We start from the raw sequence: 18,953 nt of genomic DNA on the forward strand, positions 1-18,953 counted from the left end.
TCTATCTATAGCCAGATGCATCCTTTATGCAGAGCACAGGACAAGAAAGGAGAATTATGATTCTAACATTTTAATTGATGTTTTGTTTCCCCTCTTATCAGGAAAAGAATAATCTACACTGGGAAATATAAAAAGAACATGATAGAATAGGTGAAGTTTATATGTTGCAGTGTTTAGCTAAAAATACAAAACAGCAGGATTTTGAGATAGCAGCAGTTTTCATTTGTTGAATTTGAGCCAGATATGAGACAGTGATCTAGAAGCCAAAGGCCCCAAATATCTTATTTTTCCAATCCCTTCCAGTTCTCTTATAAGAAGGAAGAAAAGTATCGAAACAGAGGCCTCAGGCTAGGGATTTATTCCATTCTGCTGCAGCCACGAGATCTTAACTTAATCGGGCAAAAAAAAAATATTGTTTTCCCAATAAATAGCATTTTTCTATGTGTGTTTATACTGGCACAAAGAAAGGGAACTGAAATTCCATCTTTCTATAGCATCTCTATATAAAACACTCTCTATATTTGACCACGGTTTGGCTACACTATTTATTCTTCCATATCTGTCACGTGGGTGAAGTCATATTGCTGTGTTAACCCATTAACTGCAGGAATCTGCCACATACACAGCAGAAACACTTGCATCTCTCAGTTAAACTTAACACAGTCACAACGAGGGAAAACCCAATAAAACAACTCTTCCTCCTGTTGCCTTATTCCGGGTACCTGACCTTTCCCTGCTGGCTTCTTAAAAGTTCATGAAGACAAAACAAACTGGCAAGTAATGAATATGATTTAAAAAGCTGGGGATGGATAATTCAGGGACAGATTGAGGACAAAATTCCTCCTCTTTCAGCAATCTGTTAAAAACTGAGCTATAAAGCTACTGAGCAAAAGCTATAATTTGACGGTTAGGGACTTACGGGAAGAATCTCTCTCGGTCTATTTGTCAGCTAGCTGTTTTTCACACCAGCTTTGCTAAAAATGCATGAAAGCCGAATTCCCATCAACTTTGGTATCATCTCTTCAACAGGCCTGGAGTACTGAGATTGCTACTACAGTTTTTACATCTGTTCTCATGTTATGGATGTTACAAAGCTGCTTTGCTGCTGACTTGCCTCATCTCTACAAGACCTGGCTGGAATCATCGCTGGACCAATCCCAAAAGCCTAATGCCTGAAAAGCAGGGTGCAGTCTTTACTCACTCATCTCCTTCTGGGCAGATTCCTGTGGTCTCGTCATACTTGGTACAGTAAATGTCAGGGCTGTAGTTAAATGTACCATCCCGGCGGCGGATAGATCTGCGACGACGCTGGTTGACAAAGTGCCAGTGGAAGCAAGTGTAGGGCCGGTGCTGAGTGCACTTGTGCTGCACGAAGAGAGGGCACTGCTCCGTGCGGAACTCCTTCAGGTATCTGCAGACAGAAGCACAAAAGCAGAATTTTAGGACTGGGATGGTGGTCAGAGATAACCAGTTTCCCCACAGAGCCCATGCCAATCCAGAGCATATTACAGAGGTGCACGTTGTCCTTCCCACACCTGCCTGGTTCTTCCTCTCAGCACTGCAGGCTGGAAGCTGCTGGTTGTCCGTAAGGGGCAGGTATCAGTTACCAAGCCAGATAATACAAACTGGAAAGCTAAAGGTAGCTGAAATCACTTTGTGTCTTTCAGTATCATTGCAAAGAGACTTTTCACAATCTTAGAAAACAGTTTGTGAAAAAAGACAACTCTGAAGTACCTTTCCAACCATTTCTATCTCTAAATCTGAGACGTAGGAGAAAGGGTTTCCCCCCCCTTAGAGTTCAGTTTTAAAAGAATAAATCAATAAAATAGACTTCTTTGTTTAAATCTTCAAATTAGTGATAGAGAAAGATGAAAAAAAAAAAAGCACAAAAACTTTTCCACCCCTTTTCCTCCTAGTTTATCTCTGTTTCTCCTTCAGGCATGTGGTCAACTGCAAATATAAAATTAATCCATTCCTCTCTTGTCATCTTGTGAATTCAGGACTCTCTCTTGAAAAGCAGCATAACTATCCTCAACTCCTGGACGCTTATGGTGCTTTACTTTCATATGTAATTCTCTGAAAGTACGTGCCTTCTTTTATCCTGAGAACTAAAGAAGTCACAAGCTTTTATTTGTGACGCTAATGACAGCCTCTAAACCCAGATTGTGGAAGATTACAAAACGGTTTAGATCAACGCGATGATCTGACTGACTGTGATCTGTGTGGAGGTGCTTACCAAGTCCACGCTGCCTGAAACCCTCCAGGGACCCCCCCCCAGGTATTTTGAGGGAACACACCAACAGCTCGAACAGCTCGGACCTGAATCGCATGCGGTGAGACTCCAAGAACACCACAGAAGATCCAGAGCAGACTGGGGGTAACTGCCTCCCACAATAGGTCATGCTCTGGTCTCTTATGTTTAGAGGTTTAAAGCAGTGAAGAACAAAATCTGTCGGTCAGATAAGTGCTGGCATTCTGCTGGAAGCACAAGGGTGATCTAACAACAGATGTGGACTCATTTTGAGCTGTGTGTGTGCATCAAGGCAACACAATGGAGTACAGGAATTTGTGAGGCATTCATTCCCATAGCATAAAATCTATCACACTTCTGAATAAATGGAAATATGCCTGATGCCTGAAGATGTATTTACAGATATCGTACTGAACTCATTCAGACAGCAACAGCTGTAAATGAAGTATCCTTTCCTCCTCACCCACTGCTGACAAGAAAGCCTCAGGAAAACACGTGTATCCAACAGAAGTGATTTTATTTGTTCGCTCTGAGGAGAGACTAGCAGTGGCGAGAGCCACTACATGGGTTTTGCCAGTGTGAAAGGATAAAAGTTCCTCCTCTTTAGCCTCCAAAGACGTGGGATATGCCATTGCCCTACACCTGTGAAGGCCGTGTGCCCTTCGCACCCCAAGCCCACCCGTCCCTGGACCAATATCCACCCTGGGGCCTAATGCATAATGCCAGAAAAAGCGGAGGCAGCACTCAGAAACTGGTCTGTTTGGAATAGGCGAGGGCTAACAACATCGCTTTGTTCCTTCTGGCTTTTAAAAAGCCGTCTCCGTTCAAATGGAGGTCCCCACTCCAAGCACAGCAGTTCATCTGGAAAGGGAATGTCACAAGAGAATTAATCCACGCTTGGACAGCTTTCCAAGCTGTTGGACCAAGTACAGGTGTAGAAGGCAGAATTCTCCAGATTATTTATCTGGAGAATCTTATCAGTGCACTAATGAGACTTAGAAGAGAAGTGACTGTAACTACACTTAGGTTAGAAAGTGAATTAAGCAAACTCAAGCAGCATGAGCTGACTGCTCTGAGGGATATGGCCTGGTCACCAGCCAGGCCCTTCCACCCAGATGTCTCCACATACACCTTAAGAGAGGAGGTTTTATTTTTATGCTGCTGCCGTTTTACATGCAGAGAACAGCAAAACAGGGGGGCTACGTGCCCCAGCCAGTGTCATACAGCATTCAGAGCCAGCGACGGAAACCAAAAGAGCATTCATCTTCCCCAAAGTGAGTGAAGAGTCTGGGCTTAATTTGAGAACCACCATCCTGAACCTCACCAGTGCTCTGGGACCTGAGGGGAGATATCAGACCTAAACCACCCGGGCATCAAGCCCAGCAGTCCAGTCCTCTAGTGAAAGGCATGTATGAAACACTGCATAAAAAAATAAAAGAAAAACTAAAAATATACGATCAACAAGCTGAAACAGCTTTGCTTTAACTGAAGAGTTTAAAAATGTATACACTGCCGAGGGAGTTTGGTCTCTGGAGTGTCAATTGTTGCTGAAGAGCATTTGAAAATTAATTGCATTTCATGATTGGCTAAACTCCCTGGAGAAACATTTATTATAATGTAAATGAGAGATAATTACATAAGTAAATGGTTCACCTGAGAAGTGTTTAACACCTAACTCGCTTCATCAGAAACTCATGCTTTGATGCTGTCTATTAAATAAATGATCTCTCACTCTTAATTTCAAAGCGAGCCCCACAAACAGGTATCACCGAGCTCGGCAGCAACACATTAACTGCGCACCATCACCTTTGCCATCAAGCCCAATAGAGGAAAACCAGAGTTGTCACATTAACTCGGTCATTTCAAACCTTTCAATCACTGCTTTCGGTTCTTTTTTTTTTTTTCAGCCCACTATAACATTTTAAAGCACCCTCCTCCACAATAGCCTGAATGGTAAATTGCCTTATAGGCCTCTATTTTCTTGATTTATGAATTGAGTTTTGGCTCCTTTGGGGGAACACGGGCCGCTCAACCAGCCACTTTGTATTAAAATATATGAAAGACGGCCAAACCACATGTGTTTTGGGAACAGAGAATATGGATATATGGACTGCACGACTGCAGTGTAATCTCTCACTAAGCAGAATGCTATTAATATTTCAATAGTCTCTCTGCAAAGGGTCTAAGGAGAAACGCAGAACACACTGTCGTGACAGATCCTCCTGGCATGCATGGTCTCTGCAAATATTTTCCCAGTGGACTTGGGAAAAGGATTTTTGAATGACCCCTTAAAATGAAAACATGTTGATAACTGGTACATATTTCACAGCATGTCAGCCAAATGCCATGCCTTTACAGGAAGAGGAAATCTAGCAATGATAACTCACATTTCTCAACTCTCTAAAGACCTCAGGAAACTCTACACGAGGGGCAGACAAATTAGTACCCCGCTTCACATAGGAGTTACTTCTATATTTGTTAGGAAAAAAAAAAAAAGGTGAAACTGATCAGTTTTGCATTGGTCTACTTAACACACACATAACACAAGAGAAAGTGCTTTATTTAATATTTTCAAGCTCATAATTTTTTAAGAAGCAGAAAGCACATAGCATGATCTTCTCCTGATACTACATTAAGTCAACAGCAACACCCAGGTTCCTGGAGGAAGCCTTATCATTTACAATTCCTACCAAAGACAAATGCAATTTGTCTAAACAAATAAGACAATACTGGCCAGAACAATGCCGAGCAAAGTCACCAGGCTGAACTGAACTTGCGAGTGGGACAGACGCTACGAGAAACGAAAGCTTCTTTCACTAGGAAGACAAGAGGAAAGATGACTTCCCAACTAGCTTTGGGAACTCCCAGAGGCTGAAAGGAGCTGCAAAGTCCTGGTGTGGTGGGACGACACACCAAGAATTTTACTTTGCTGAAATCCCACTTCCTGCAGGCTGGGAAATGGGAAGGGGCAGTAATTACTCTCCGCGAGAGTTTATGCTAGTGGGGGAACTGCCAACTGCCTGTAACTGCTAGCGGCAGCTCAGCAAGTGTTTACATCTGCAGCCAGCAATTGCAGGCAGTTCCCCCTCTGCCCTAGGGGGGATCGAGCTGCAACCTGCTTCGGGAGCTGCAGGCAGAAAGACTGGGCAGGGGGGAGACGCAAAATTGCACTTCCAAATGTCACCAACAAAAAAAAATAAAATCAAACCTAAAAAAGGGAAGAAAAACACAAGAAGAAACTAACCGAGAAGCTTCATTTGCAAACTCAATAATTGCAGCCTTGTCCTGGTCGCATTCCTCGCCTGCTGCTGTGAAGATCGCTCGGTTTGCTGCAGCTTTGCTGGTTTGGCTGTGCGAGCAGCCGGCGTGCTCAAGCAGCGCAGCGTGCAGGATACCTGCATCCATGACATGTTCCAGGGCCGCACACTTCCTGCCAAACTTGATAAAAGTCACGCATGCACTGGCGTGAGCTCAATTCAGGAAAATATGCTGGTAATGCACGAAGACAGCTGAGCTCTAAATTCCTCGTTAAAAGCCTTTCCCAGAGCTCCCTGAAATCACTGGAAGACGCGCAATGACACCAGAAGAGAAACCTCTGCTTTATAGCAGAGGGATCAGGAGGACTGGGGGGAGAAGCATTACTGACAAACATGGAAAAGAAAGGAGAAAAACAACTCCAAATTCCTGTTTTTCCTACAACACAAAGCCGGGCCCTCCTTCCCTTCCAGCACCCCTGTGCTGTCTGAAGTCTTTCTGTGAGCCCCAGCATGGCCTCCTCTCCTCGCAGCCCCCCTCACTCCTCCCCATCAATTCCCTTCATTCCAAAATTCCTTTTGGGCCCAAAAAGAGCATCGAGGCTAACAAACGGGATCTAAATCTTCTGCAGCAGCAGGACAGCGGAGAGAAAACCATTAGTTAATTGGCTAATCCAGACTAATGCACTGCCTGTACAAGTAGGACAGCAGGGAGACCTAATGCCAGCGTCATCCAGGTTCTGCACACACGTGGTGGGTGCCTACACACACACAACTACACTAAAGCTCCCCTCAGGGAGGCCCACGTCAGTGACTGGTGCTGGGTTTTGTGGTGTGAGACCGAAATAAACCACGGACACCTTTCCTGGGAGCACAGCAGCACCATTCCCCCAGCCGCGGGGCTCCATCCCTACCGCTGCTCCCGTCACGTGAAGCCACTCACAGGAGGCAGCACGGGTCGCTCTCAGGTAAATCTAAGCAAGAACTCTGCAAATAAAGTGCCTATTGTTAAAAAAAAAAAGAAAAAAAGAAAAAAAAAAGCTCCAATTCCTGAATTCCTGATAAGATTTCAGAGATAAGAAAACGGTCTCATGCCATTAACGTTTATTTTAGTCCTGTCTGCCTGCATCTCTTGGCAGACAGGATCATGCAGCAAAAATATGATTTTATCGGCACAAAGTAGCCGGGAATGCCGCGAGCTTTTGCTGGCCTTTTTACATCCGTGACGTCCTGCTGCTAAGCCACAGACCTCTCCATAAAGTTTCAGGTGGTCCCAGAACACCGCAGCTGCTTTCTGAGCGCTGCTGTGTGAACGACAGAGGTCACTGCTCCCGGCTGGTCCCCGGCTTTCCTCTGCTGGAAGCTCCCCTCAGCACCCACCCGTCCAGGCAGCAGGCGGCTCAAAGTTTCCCTAATTCAGCTTAGGAATAAATAAATAAATAAAATTACCGGCGTTGCTTCAAAGTTTAAATGAGTGGGTTGAGCTAACACAGCTAGAATTGTCTGAAGCAAACTTAATGTGCTTGCCCAACAGACTCCTGCAAAGTCGGCAGCATTGCAAAACCCAGGAAAAAATAATGTAACTGTAGATAGAGATGTTTCAAACTCAATACGGCTTATCTGTAGAAAATATTTTCAAAACTGCTGTTTTCTTTTTAAGCTCGGAGAGCCAACCCAACACAAGGGGAAAAGAGCTGTCCATATTTAATCAGCTCTCTAAATTCATTTCACCCTCATAAAATTTTATTACAAAAGATGATATCAAACATGCTTTAAGTAAGAAACCCATGACTCAATTATTTTCCTTTACTGAACTGTGGTATTCCAATTGAAATGAGTCAGTGGTGCATGACAGAATCTACTTATTCCAAGAGGATACTCAATAAAAATCCTACTAATGTACCTTTTGTCTAACATATCATTACTGACAGGAAAAGCCACGATACGCAGCTCTGACATTGCTCCGGAGTTTTTGCTCTTCGGGTGAAGATATTCCAGAACGACTGTAAATAAATAAGGAAATGTGGGTTTAAAGAAAAAGCATGGCTCCACAATAATTAACACTGAATGGATATTGTGGAGGAGATCTGGGTTTCTCTGCGCCGGCAGTTCCCTGTAACACCCTTCCACATCTCCTGGCACACCGGAGGGTGGCTGGAAGGCTTCGCTTTTAGGGAATTCCTCGGCATGCCAAGGAGGTCAGCGAGGCGCCAGCCTCGGAGGCTTTTACTGCTGCCAGCGACCACGGACTTCAAACACCTTTCAGAAACAGGGTTTGACACTACGTTTCCCAAGACATCTTATAAAATGTTTTGTTTTGATGCAAAGCAAGCTTTCCGACAGGGAACACAGCCTTCCACTCCCATGATTTCTTGGGATTTGGGAGAAAAGAAGTGTGAAAGAAGCAATCTAGCTTCACAGGAGCTGAAACTTCACAGGGGTGGGCACAGGGAAACCGCATTCCCCACCCCACAGCCAGGGCCTGCCCGCAGCCTGCTTTAAAACCTGCCTAGACCCTGCAAGGAAACGTTCAGCATCCTTCTAATCAGAGCAGGAGTTAAGGCAAGTTTGTTCCAATAAACAGCTGGGGGGAGCTGAGTGTGGTGTTTTTTTGTTGTTGTTTTGTTTTTGTTTTTTTTGCCATTGTTTAAAAAAAAACTTACTAGCAGATGTCATTTCATATTGAAATACAGTCTCACGCTAGTCACAGCTGAACATCAAACAAAAAAATAAGCATTTAATAATAGCAAACACATTTAGCAGCAAGCTTGATGGTTTTCATCGTGCTTTCAGGGAAAGTTTTCTCAGCAGGCTTTGCCAGAAACCTTTATCAGTCACCACTATCGTGACAGAATCCCACGATCGGGCCCATTTAACAAAAATCCCCGTTTAATGCTGTTTTCTCAACAAGCTCACAGACCTGACCAAACCCCCATGCCCCCAACACAAAGGGCTTTTGCACGTGCCATGCATCGCCTTCCACAACACACGAGCATCTCTTCCTCAGCACACCTCAACAACCGCTCGGCTATTTCCCTTTCCACGCTGTCAAGTCAGGTGCAGTTCTGCAAGCCTTGAAAAGATGAGAAAGCACTTAAACCTCAAAGAAAAATATATGGGCCACTTTATAAAAACAAAAGGCTGACTGCGAACGCGGGGAAGGAAAAAGGATGAGGAAAAAAGTTTCGGTAAGCTCCCATCTGTCAGGAAGACAGACTCCGCATGCCTCGGTGTTTTCTTTATCTCCTAAATAAATTGAACCATCAACTGGAAAAAGGTCACACCGCAGCCAGCACCGGGCGATTGTAAAGCTGTTCGATTTCCCCTTCTCCATTAGAGCTTGACAGTAACGTCAGTCTAAGGGCGAATAAAGAAAGTGAAAGTTGGAGAGACTTCGTGCAGATGCACGGAGCTGGGCTTGTTCGGTGGCAGAGGCGCTCCCGTAACTCACGGCGTACCTTTGTGAGCAAGGAGTGCCTGGTGAGCTTGCTGGCTGCCCTGCTTGTCGCTGCAGGACTAGGAAGGCAGCACGCACAAGTTTTCCTTTTCCTCGACACCCGATGGATCTGGCAGGCGAAGCTGAGCTGGAAGCTTCCGCTTAAACGCTAAAGGGTAGCGTGCGCTGCAGGAGCTACAGCCCCAGCTGCTATTTTGGGCTTTCACAGCACACCGGGGCGGACGACAATGCAAGTCAGTTGGACGACACGGGAAGAACAACGGATTACTTTGCACTCGATCGCTTTCCTGTCACTTTATAGACGAGAGCTTTAATTGACTGCTAAAAATAACCCCGTCCGTCCCAAAATAGAACAGAGGCAACTCTCAGGAATTTTCATGAGATTTGTCAATGGAAAGCAAAACATCTGACAAACGGTTGTTTCTCGTATATACCAAAAAGCTGAGGAAAAAAGAAATAGAGACGCTACAGCACGGTGCTGAGCCAGGACAGGAAGACAGCCCCGCACCAGCTTCAGGCAAAACATCGCTCGGTTTCCAGACCGGCAGCCAAAAATGGCCTCGTTTTGAGAGAAATACTGCCGTGCAGCTCGAGCAGCTCACCAAGGCCGTGCCTCAGTGAGGAAAGGGAAGCGTGGCTTTGCACTGAGTTAATTCAATAAAAGCAACGCTTGCCCTGTGCACCAGCAGCCAGGACCCCGGGCTCGGGGGTTAGGGCTGCGGTACCGACCGCGGGTGTCGGGGTGCTCGGCCCCTCTTCCCTGCAGCCCAGCGTGGAGCTGTGTCGTTCAAACCAGCCCAGCAAAACACCTGGAGCCTTTTTTTTCGGCTGCGTTCTCCTTTTTTAAAGCATCAACCTGTTACATCAGCGGGCCATGAAGGGTACATGGCCGAGTCATACCAATAAAACCCATCTTAAGCACAAGCGTGTGTTTGCACGGAGCTTTCACCTTCTTAATTAAAACAATCCAAGGACAGGCACGGGCAAACCCTTAACTACAGGGCATTTCGGAGCTGTTTCCTTAGGAGCCATGAAGCCTTCAGTTCCCGCTCACATTTCACCCAGTTTGATCTCCGGACGAGCTGGCCATGAACACGCATCGCTCGACGTGACCTCAGGATTAACTACGCATTCAGGCAGCCCACACGATGTTTTAAAAACACGTCCAAGTTTTCCAAGTTGGAGAGACTTATTTTCAACTTGACAACACCACAGCTGCGCCCAAAGGAAGCCTCAAGCACAGCTCTCATCGCTCTGCAGGTTGGTTTCTGCTCTACACCCTATTTCGGGGCCACATTATTCCTTCCCCACAGCACCTGCCCAAGTGCTGAGCTTACGAAAACAGGATCATATTGAAACGATTATTTTTCAACAACACGTGGACTGAGCTCAACTGTTTCAGTGAAAATCCTCGAACTTAACGAAGCTGGACAGCTACACGCTGCTGGAGGCCTCCTGCTTTATTTCTCACTATAATACGTCAATGTGTGCTTAAATATGAGCACGTATTTTACTATTAATTAGTAAACTACGTAAAATAACATTAATTCGTGAGCTTTTTTGTAGCCAGTCCCAAACGTGGAGAACACCCACTAAATCTTTGCAAACACCGGGTTTGTATAGAGCTGGCATGCATCGGGTTTGCTGGACTGGACCAAAATGAACCAAGGCCTGAAGAATACATCGATGTCCTATGCTGTAAAAATTAAAACACCAGCTTCCCGTGAGGTTTCTGACACGGGACTTCTCTTGGTGCTCCTTCAGTTGCTCCCAAAGCCTACCCAGGGTCAGCAGCTGGAGGAATGCTCGGGGAGGCTGGCAACGGGGCCGGGCTGCTCGAAGCACTGCGTTACTCTCTCTGCTAGCTCCCTACAACAAAACATCCCACGCACAAGGATTTGCAAAGGCTAATTCAGAAAAACGTGACTTCCACACAAGCTATTACACAGCTCTGGCTTTCAGCAACGGGTTTTTACGAGAGTTTTCCAGGCAGCTAACCTTCAGCACCCAGCCTCCCAGCAGATGCTCCAGGTGCCCTCCCTCTCCCGACCATGCCCGCAGCCTTCACGATTTAACAGGCAGCTCGTGGAGCAGCTGCAGTCCCACGCTCACAACAGTTTTAAGGCAGGACACGAACTGTCTGAAGGTCTACACTGAACCACGAGCATAAACCTCAAACTCCGCACGAAACGATGGCTCTGCAGCGCTCTCGTCCAGACCGGTCCACGTGCGAGCAGGCAACGCTGTCTGCGGCTCTCCAGGCTGAGCGCCAGCCAGATCTTTTTGGAAAGGTTTACAGTTGTGAACAGACACTTTCTGTTGCGAGTTTGAAACAAACACGACGATTACCCAGCAAGCAGAAACCTGCAGCCATAACACATGTGCCAGCACAGAGATAAGAGTCGACTCTCAGGGGCTGATTTTAAAGAATCGGCGTTAGCCGTGCCAGTGATTTTCTCTGCGTCTGTGGCAGTCCAGCGGGCTCTTTCGACACCCCACAGGACCAGCACACCTCAGAACCAGCGTCCTGCACCCAGCCAGGCTGGAAGGAGCACCGACGCTTCCCACAGCAGCACCACAGCATGAGGGGCAAGCAGGCAAGCCCTGGGCTACGCCACCACATCTCATTTTGAGATGGGAACAAATCTTGCAAGGTATTTTAAACGTGCAAACCTTTGTTGTTGTTGCTGCGGCAGAGCTGCACGGTTGCCCCAAGGCATCTGCTGGTTTTATTCCTGTTCCGATGGCAACACCCAGGTGCTGTTAAGGGAAGCTCTCAGCTGATTGAAGCTCAGAGGAGAACAATCACCTCGGAGCGGACCGGGCGGGGAGCGGCTGCTGCTTTACGAACGGCGGTGACACGCGGAAGATAAAGATTAATGAGTAAAACAACACTGGCTGCAATTCAGACTTCTGCAGATATTCATCAGGTATAGGCTCAAGAAACTGTTTTCCTTTCAGCGACTGCTCATTAATCTAAAAAGAAATTCTAGGCATGCGATGATGAAAAGCAACCTGACCATAGTTTCCGACCTGGAATCAACTGTGCAATTGTTCTTACAAGCCAGAATGCTCCACAAAAACGTATCTGCACTTCTGACCAACAGATAGCTAGTGATGGCCTCAGATTTTTCTTGTCTGACAACAAACTCAGTCCAAGTTCCCCTTCTGCTGCTGTTCCAACAACCACATTCAATTTAACGTCTCTGACTTTTAATAAGAGATAGGAATCAGGCCAGCAGCCAGCATCTCAGTGAGCTCGCAATTTCTTATCATCACTGCAACGGTGCAATTAGCTTCAGCACTTAAAAACGGCCTTTTTCTTTCAAAGAACACCTCCAGCTTCTCTCTTGTAACAACAAGCTCCTAAAGCCGAGCCGAGCACCGCGGCAGCACGAGGCCGTGCCGCTCAGCCGACAGCCCGCGACAAATTTCAGAAGAAATCGTTGGCACTCGTTTCAAGGGAGCATTCATTCCAAGTGATACTTCATATGTCAAACCGGTATTAACGGCATCAAGCACTGATCAAAATACACGAGGAAAGACGGAGATTGCCGAGGGAATTATCGTTAAGCATCTAAACGGGCTGTCAGCACTAGGTGGAGTTGGAGGAAGGCTTCACCAGCTCCCTGTGAGCCCTCCTGGTGAGGCTGGGTGCTCCTGATTGCCCTGAAACAAAACACAAAGGGAACAAAACACCGAGGGAACTGCCAGGCTGTGCACACGGGGCACAGCTTTTCTGACCACTCCGCACTTGATTTGCGGGCCACGTGCTGGATGTTACACCAGGTTTATGAAGCGTACCAGGACTTTATGGCACAGAAGCCTCTGTGACCGTCTCCCTCTTGCAGTCCTCGATTTCACCGAAAAATTCAAGCAGATGTTCAGGAGGAACGTAAGGGATGTTAAAAACAAACAAACAGTCTCTTAGAAACAGTTTAGATGTGGGTGATTCCTTTAAGCCAAGGGACTGACCAGGCAACTCCTCACCATCTCTTTCAGCTCTGCCTTCTGGAATTTTAAACTGAATTCTGAAGTTTTCCAACAGCACGAAGCTAACCGAAGAATTTTACACCTCGGCATCCCCTCGAAACGAGCACCCCTCTCAGGGTCCTGACGAGCGGGCTGCCAGGAGCCACGACGCGGCAGCTTAGGATATGCCTACTCCAGGCGTTTAATTAGCTCCTCTCGGAAATTTCAGCTCCTGATGACAGGGTTAAGGGAAGGTGGGCTGATGTGCTAAAAAATCAAGTGGATTAAGGGGCGTGCTGCCACGCTCCTGCCTGCCACCTCGCTGCAGGGGCAGTAACACCCAAGAGGCAGCGAGGCGCCGCGGGACGGCTTCCAGAAGTTGGTCAGATGCTCTGCAAGGAGAAGAAGAGCGCACGTTTCGGGGGTTCTCACGGAAAATTAGAGGCCTTATTCTGGTGGGAAGAGCAGATCTGTTAAAAATAACACACTGGATTCTGACAATTCGCCTTAAAATAAAGCCACGCTAGGTAGAAATGTTAGGCAATAGGTAAGAGAAAAAATGGATCTGTTGGGAAACTCTAAGCTCCGAGGTTTTCTAAAACAATCCTTAAAATTAATTGTTTCCCACGGCACACAAAATTATCCTCTACACTAACGTACACAATGTGCAAGCATTAACAAAGGGCTTCGTTTCTGTTTCTTTGATTTTAAATCCAAAAAAAAAAAAATTCCAAGAACCATTTTCCAGGTGGGAACGATTCTGCACGACCAAATCTCTCCTCGTTCGCGGGGTTTCCGACTCCCGGAACACCAAGCCTGGCCAGACCAAAACGAACTCTGAACACATCAAAACAGCGCGGGAAGCCCTCGCTGCACAAAACGTTTACGGGCACCCCATGTAACGGTTATCTGCACGGGCATTCCCTGCCCACTTCCCTAACCCAAACTACTCACTTCTGAAGCGTAAGCGCGTTGAGTAGAGCACGGCTCCAGCCCTGCTCTGACACAACGGAGGAACGCCTCGCTGCAGCACCGCGTGCAGGGGCCGGCAGGCAGAGCAGAGCGCTGCTGCACGGAGAGCTGCCGGCTTTCGACACCCGTCCTCTGCAGACCCCTGAGATCCAGGCTCTTATCCTCCAGCCTGCTTCAGAGCAGGGGTTCAACGGCAAGCACGTTCCGTGAGCGCGGCCCTTCCTGTCAACACCCCAGGACTTTGCGTTCCCAACTTCCTGCGCTATTCGCGCTTCCTAATGACACTTGGGGTGGACTGGTGTTCCGTGAGGTTCACGCAGACTTAATAAATAAATAACTAATGATAATAAGAGCAACAACAACCAGCTTATACTCACCCGATTAAACAAATCAACATTTACAGGTAACAACAGAGCAGAGCGCTAGCAGACCCCTGGCTTAGAAGTTGTTCTTAAATAAGAATTTTTAGAAAATAATTAAGGAAAGCACGCTTGTTCTGTGCTTTCCTACCTACCTGCCTCCAAGGGTATCACACAGTCTGAAATCTAATAACGCACACACTTCTTGGTTTGGTTTTTTAATAGGGGGATAGGTTCTGCTCCTGCAGGAGTCCATATCAGCGTATTGCTTAGGGGTTCTCCCCAGGAAAACCAAAGCAGCACGAGGGCGGCAGTTTGTTACTGCAGAGTTCTGCAGGTTTAAAAAGAACCCAGTTCCAAATGCCTAAACATCTTCGCTAGGCTGCGAGGACCAGGCACGATCCAGGCACTCCAAGAGCAGAATTTAACAGCGGGAATCTTTTTGTAAGGCAAACGCTGAGGGTCCTGGAGGAAAACACCATTTCCAAAAAGGCAACGACTCTGAAAATCCATTTGCTGCACATCTGGGTTTGGGTTTTTATTTCCACAGCCTGCACGGTTGGGATCAGACACTGCTCGCCCTGACAGCAATCAGACACTGTCCGCTGATAAGAAGATTAGGAATACTCTGCGCTCCTACAGGTGCTCTGAGGTGTGTTTCTGTGTGCCATTGTTTTGAGTAAGAAGTAAGGTTTTGAGATGGATAAGACCACGCGAGCAGGCTCTTCGCTGGAATCCTAATCCACCTACGATCTCGCTATTTTTGCTTCTTCTTCACTTCGTATTTCTAGCGCCGTCCCAGTCCGAGTTCCTATTTAAGGCCGAGAAACCACTAGGCAAGGCACTGCTCAAACACACGCAGGTCCAAAAATGCCTTGGCCACAAATTCAGCTTGAGCTCTGTCTCCAGCACTGCATCAGCCCGATCCCCATCCCCACTCGAAAAGCCCTTCACTCGAGCGCGCCGCTCCTTTTACCTCTAAATGGCTGGCATCGAAACGGTTGCGAGGTAGAGCCCGGGTGAGCGCGGCCCAGCAGGCTTTAATATGACCACGAGGCACACGGCCCCGCGCGGCCGCGGCCCCAGCACTGCTTACGGGGCGCTGATCCTTCAGCAGCTTCCCACTGGTGCAAAAGGGAAGGCAGCTTTTGGCCTCGGAGGCTGCAAAGCTTATCCCTGCGCAGCAAGAGGGACGGGATGTGCTCCAGGCATCACGGTCCACAGCTCGAGCAAGGGGACAGCCTGCGGGGACACGGGAACTCCGAGGTTTATTTACGGGACGGCTGCGGGTATTTGAGACAGGCGCGCTCCAGAGAATCGTCCTGAGTAGAGCCGGTCTGGGTTATGCCCGACAGGTCTGTGCCCCACAGAGATCAGGACCTAACTCGGGATATTTTCAACACTGCTTTTGAACAGACCAGAATGAATGCACTTTTTAAATTATTATTATTAAATGGGTCAATTCATCTTCACCAGAACGTTTGCTTTCCTGCAGTTACCAAAGTGTCCGCCTCCACGGCGAACGAAGGAGCGTTCTGCTTGCACTCACCTAAATTCTGCGAGACCAACGAGCACCCAAGCAGCTGCTCCAGCCCTTACAATTCACAATTAACGAGGCCAGTCGGACTAAAAACCAATGAGGACCGCGACGGCCAAGCGGACAGCCCGTACCAAAACAAAACCGCTCGGTATCTACGATGCTGAGCGACTTCACTTTCAGTTTCTTTGAACTCAGCCTCTGCTCACACTCGTAGGGAACACATTAAAGGCAGAGCCCCGTACAGAAATAACCACGCCAGCCAGACTCAAGAAACGGTGCACAACCAACCATCAGCTGAGGTTTGACAGAACGTACCCAAAGCAAACCCGCTTCCCACTGCGAGCCATCAGCAAACCCCGCACCGAGCTTCTCCCGCTGCGGGCACCGAGCCCGGCTCGGTGCGAGGGACACGGGGACACCGCATCGCCCTGCTCCGCGTGCCGTGGGGTCGTGGGGAACGGCCACACGCACACATCTGCGATCCGGGAACCCCGGGGAGAGCGGAACGGCAGCTGCTGAGCGTCGCCTGACTCACCTGAATTCCGCAGACAGCAGCACAGCAGATCCCCGGGTGAGAAACACGGCATTCATCATTAAACAGGAGGTGGGCACCACAACCGCCGTGCGTCCACGAGTACCTAGCTGCACGCTGCAACTGCTAGCGAGGACGCAACCAAAAGGGGTTTTGAGGCTCCCCTTCTGCCAGCAAAGCGCGACAAAGGGGTGGCGTGTCATCAGTAATTCTGTTCTTTCCCCCTTTCCTTTCGCCGCGCATCTCGAATAAACAGAAAGGCGTCCACACGAGATGTAGGGCTGCACTCCAAGGCACCTCAAAATCTCACGCAAATACCAAGAGCCGAGAAATTGACACCAGCACGGAAATTGGAACGCTTCCTAATAAATACAGCCCAAACTTTCCAAGAGGGAGATCCCCGGTACCAGATTGCGTGTCCCCAGGGAACAGCAAAGCATGCGGATAATTAAGCTTCCTCGAGTTTGCAACTTGTAACCTTCGCGTCATTTTCTGGAAACAAGCTATATTTAAAGAAAGAAAGAAAAAAAAAAAAAAAAGGAAGAAAATATTTACATTTCGACAACGGACGACTTGCTCACGCGGACGACCACCAAGCAAGTTCCCATATGTTATCGGGAGGAGGCTTACAGTCTGATGTGACCTCGGGTACGAACCGAAAACTTCCCAAGCGCGGCTCGCGTCCCACCGGCAGCACTCCGCGGTCCCCGAGCCCACCTTTCACTCGTGGTTATCCGCTGTTCCTGCGACTGTTTTCACTGAACTATTTTTAGCATCCATCTGAAAATAAGTGTTTTTTCCCCTCTGGAAAAAAATAAAGCTACTTACACCGTCAGCTTTGCTCCACGCTGCCCTCTTCTCCTCCTTTTCAGCTACTCGGTCCCACTCTTCCTCCTTCTCTTCCCGTTTCCAACCACCTTTCCTGCACGGTTTCTTTCCTAATCTTTGATATCCTCGTTTCCACGCTCATGCTTCGTTCCTTTGCCACCTTCATCTTCCTCTACCCCATGTCCTGAGCGATTGTGTCCCTGCCTGTGGCCGTGCCACCTCCAGGGCAGGCCCTGTCCCCTCTCTGTCCCCACCAGCAGACCCCTTCGTGCCAGCTGCTCCCGTAAAAGGCCGCCAAACTTCAGCCGTGGCCACCACCACAAATACAGCGAGGCCGCGACCCGCCAGCTCCCTCAGCACCACGCCAGGAGCTGTGCAGTGGAAATAAGACCTAGAGGCCCCCTCCGTCTCCTGCAGCCTCCACCCCGTGTGCAGCCCGAGGGGCGAGGATGGCAAATACCCCGCTATCCCCGCAGCCGTGCGATCCCCCCGCATCTCCGCGGCGGGTTTTATTCAGCGTACCACGGGGAAGCCCCCCACGACTTGATGAAAAACCAAGCGACGAGAACACCGAGACACCAAACCTGCCCCTCACGCTTCGGGAAATTCGTGCTCCGTGTTCCCTAGACATCACCAACACCCTACGCAGACAAGGACAGTGCAGCGCACCGTTCACGACAACGCTCCCAAACTTTGTTATTTTAAGGAGGGAAGGCAACACCTGAGCTCCTTCCATCCCCACATCACGCCTCCACCTTGTCCGGGGGCTCAGCACCGCTGCCGCCCAGCCAGCGCCTCAGCGCAGGCCGAGCCGATGGGTGCAGACCCCGCGTGCCCCTGGGGTGACGGGGTCTCGACAGGGGGAGGCACAGGACGGGTGTGAGCCCTCTGGATGGGTCACCCACGGGGGGACCCCAATCCGGCTGGCGGATCGACGGGGGGGCCTCATGCTGGCTTGGGAGACCAACAGGGGAGACCCCAGTGCAGCCAGGTGACTTACAGGGGGACTGCTCGGGCTGGGTGACCGACGGGATGGGGACCCACTCTGTGCCAGGGACAGACGGGGAGGGGGACCCCGCTCTGACAGAGGGACCCCGCTCTGCCACTGATGACTGGTGGGGGGGGTCCTGACTCTGGCTGGGTGACAGACAGGGGAACCCTTCTCCATCCCAGTGACTGACGGGGGGACCCTGCCCTGCCTGGGCGACTGACGGGGAAGGGGGACCCCGCGGGAACCGGGGGGCTCACTGGGGGTAGGCACAATCCAGGTGTGAGCCCTCTGGCCCGGTGACTGATGGGGGGACCCCAATCCGGCTGGAAGACCAACAGGGGGGACCCCACTGCGTCTGGGTGACTTACAGGGGGACCTGCTCCGTCTGGGTGACAGACGGGGACGGGGGGGGCCACCCTGTCCCGGTGACGGATGGGGACGGGGACCCCGCTCTGTCCCGGTAACTGACAGGGGGACCCCGCTCCATGTGCATGAGCGATGGGGACGGGGACCAACTCCATCCCGGTGACAGACGGTGACAGGGACCAGCTGGGGGGTCCCCACTCTGCCCCGGCTGCCCGCCGGGGACGCAGACCGCGCTCTGGCAGAAGCCCCCCAGTAACAGGGACCCCACCGGGGGGGGTGGCTCCCCCCCACCGCCCGCCACCAACGAGCCCTCCTCCCCCTCCTCCCCCTCCTCCTCCCCCTCCTCCTCCTCTTCTTCCTCCCCCGCCCCCCCCCCTTCCGCGGCCGCCCCGGTGCATGCCGGGCGGGGCTGCGGGGAGGGGGGGGGGGGG

General features: G+C 49.5%; 1 protein-coding gene across 6 annotated transcripts in view; it reads right to left on the reverse strand.

Annotated features, from left to right (window-relative positions):
• UNK (unk zinc finger) overlaps nt 1–18,953 on the reverse strand; it is a 45,499-nt gene that overhangs the window by 25,855 nt on the left and 691 nt on the right. For all 6 annotated transcript variants that reach the window (XM_035342315.1, XM_035342317.1, XM_035342314.1 and 3 more), the window contains exon 2: nt 1,202–1,411. In XM_035342315.1, the coding sequence (XP_035198206.1) occupies nt 1,202–1,411 (210 nt within the window). The remainder of the gene's footprint in view (nt 1–1,201; nt 1,412–18,953) is intronic.

Source organism: Oxyura jamaicensis, chromosome 18, assembly GCF_011077185.1.
Source record: "Oxyura jamaicensis isolate SHBP4307 breed ruddy duck chromosome 18, BPBGC_Ojam_1.0, whole genome shotgun sequence".
NCBI lineage: Eukaryota > Metazoa > Chordata > Aves > Anseriformes > Anatidae > Oxyura > Oxyura jamaicensis.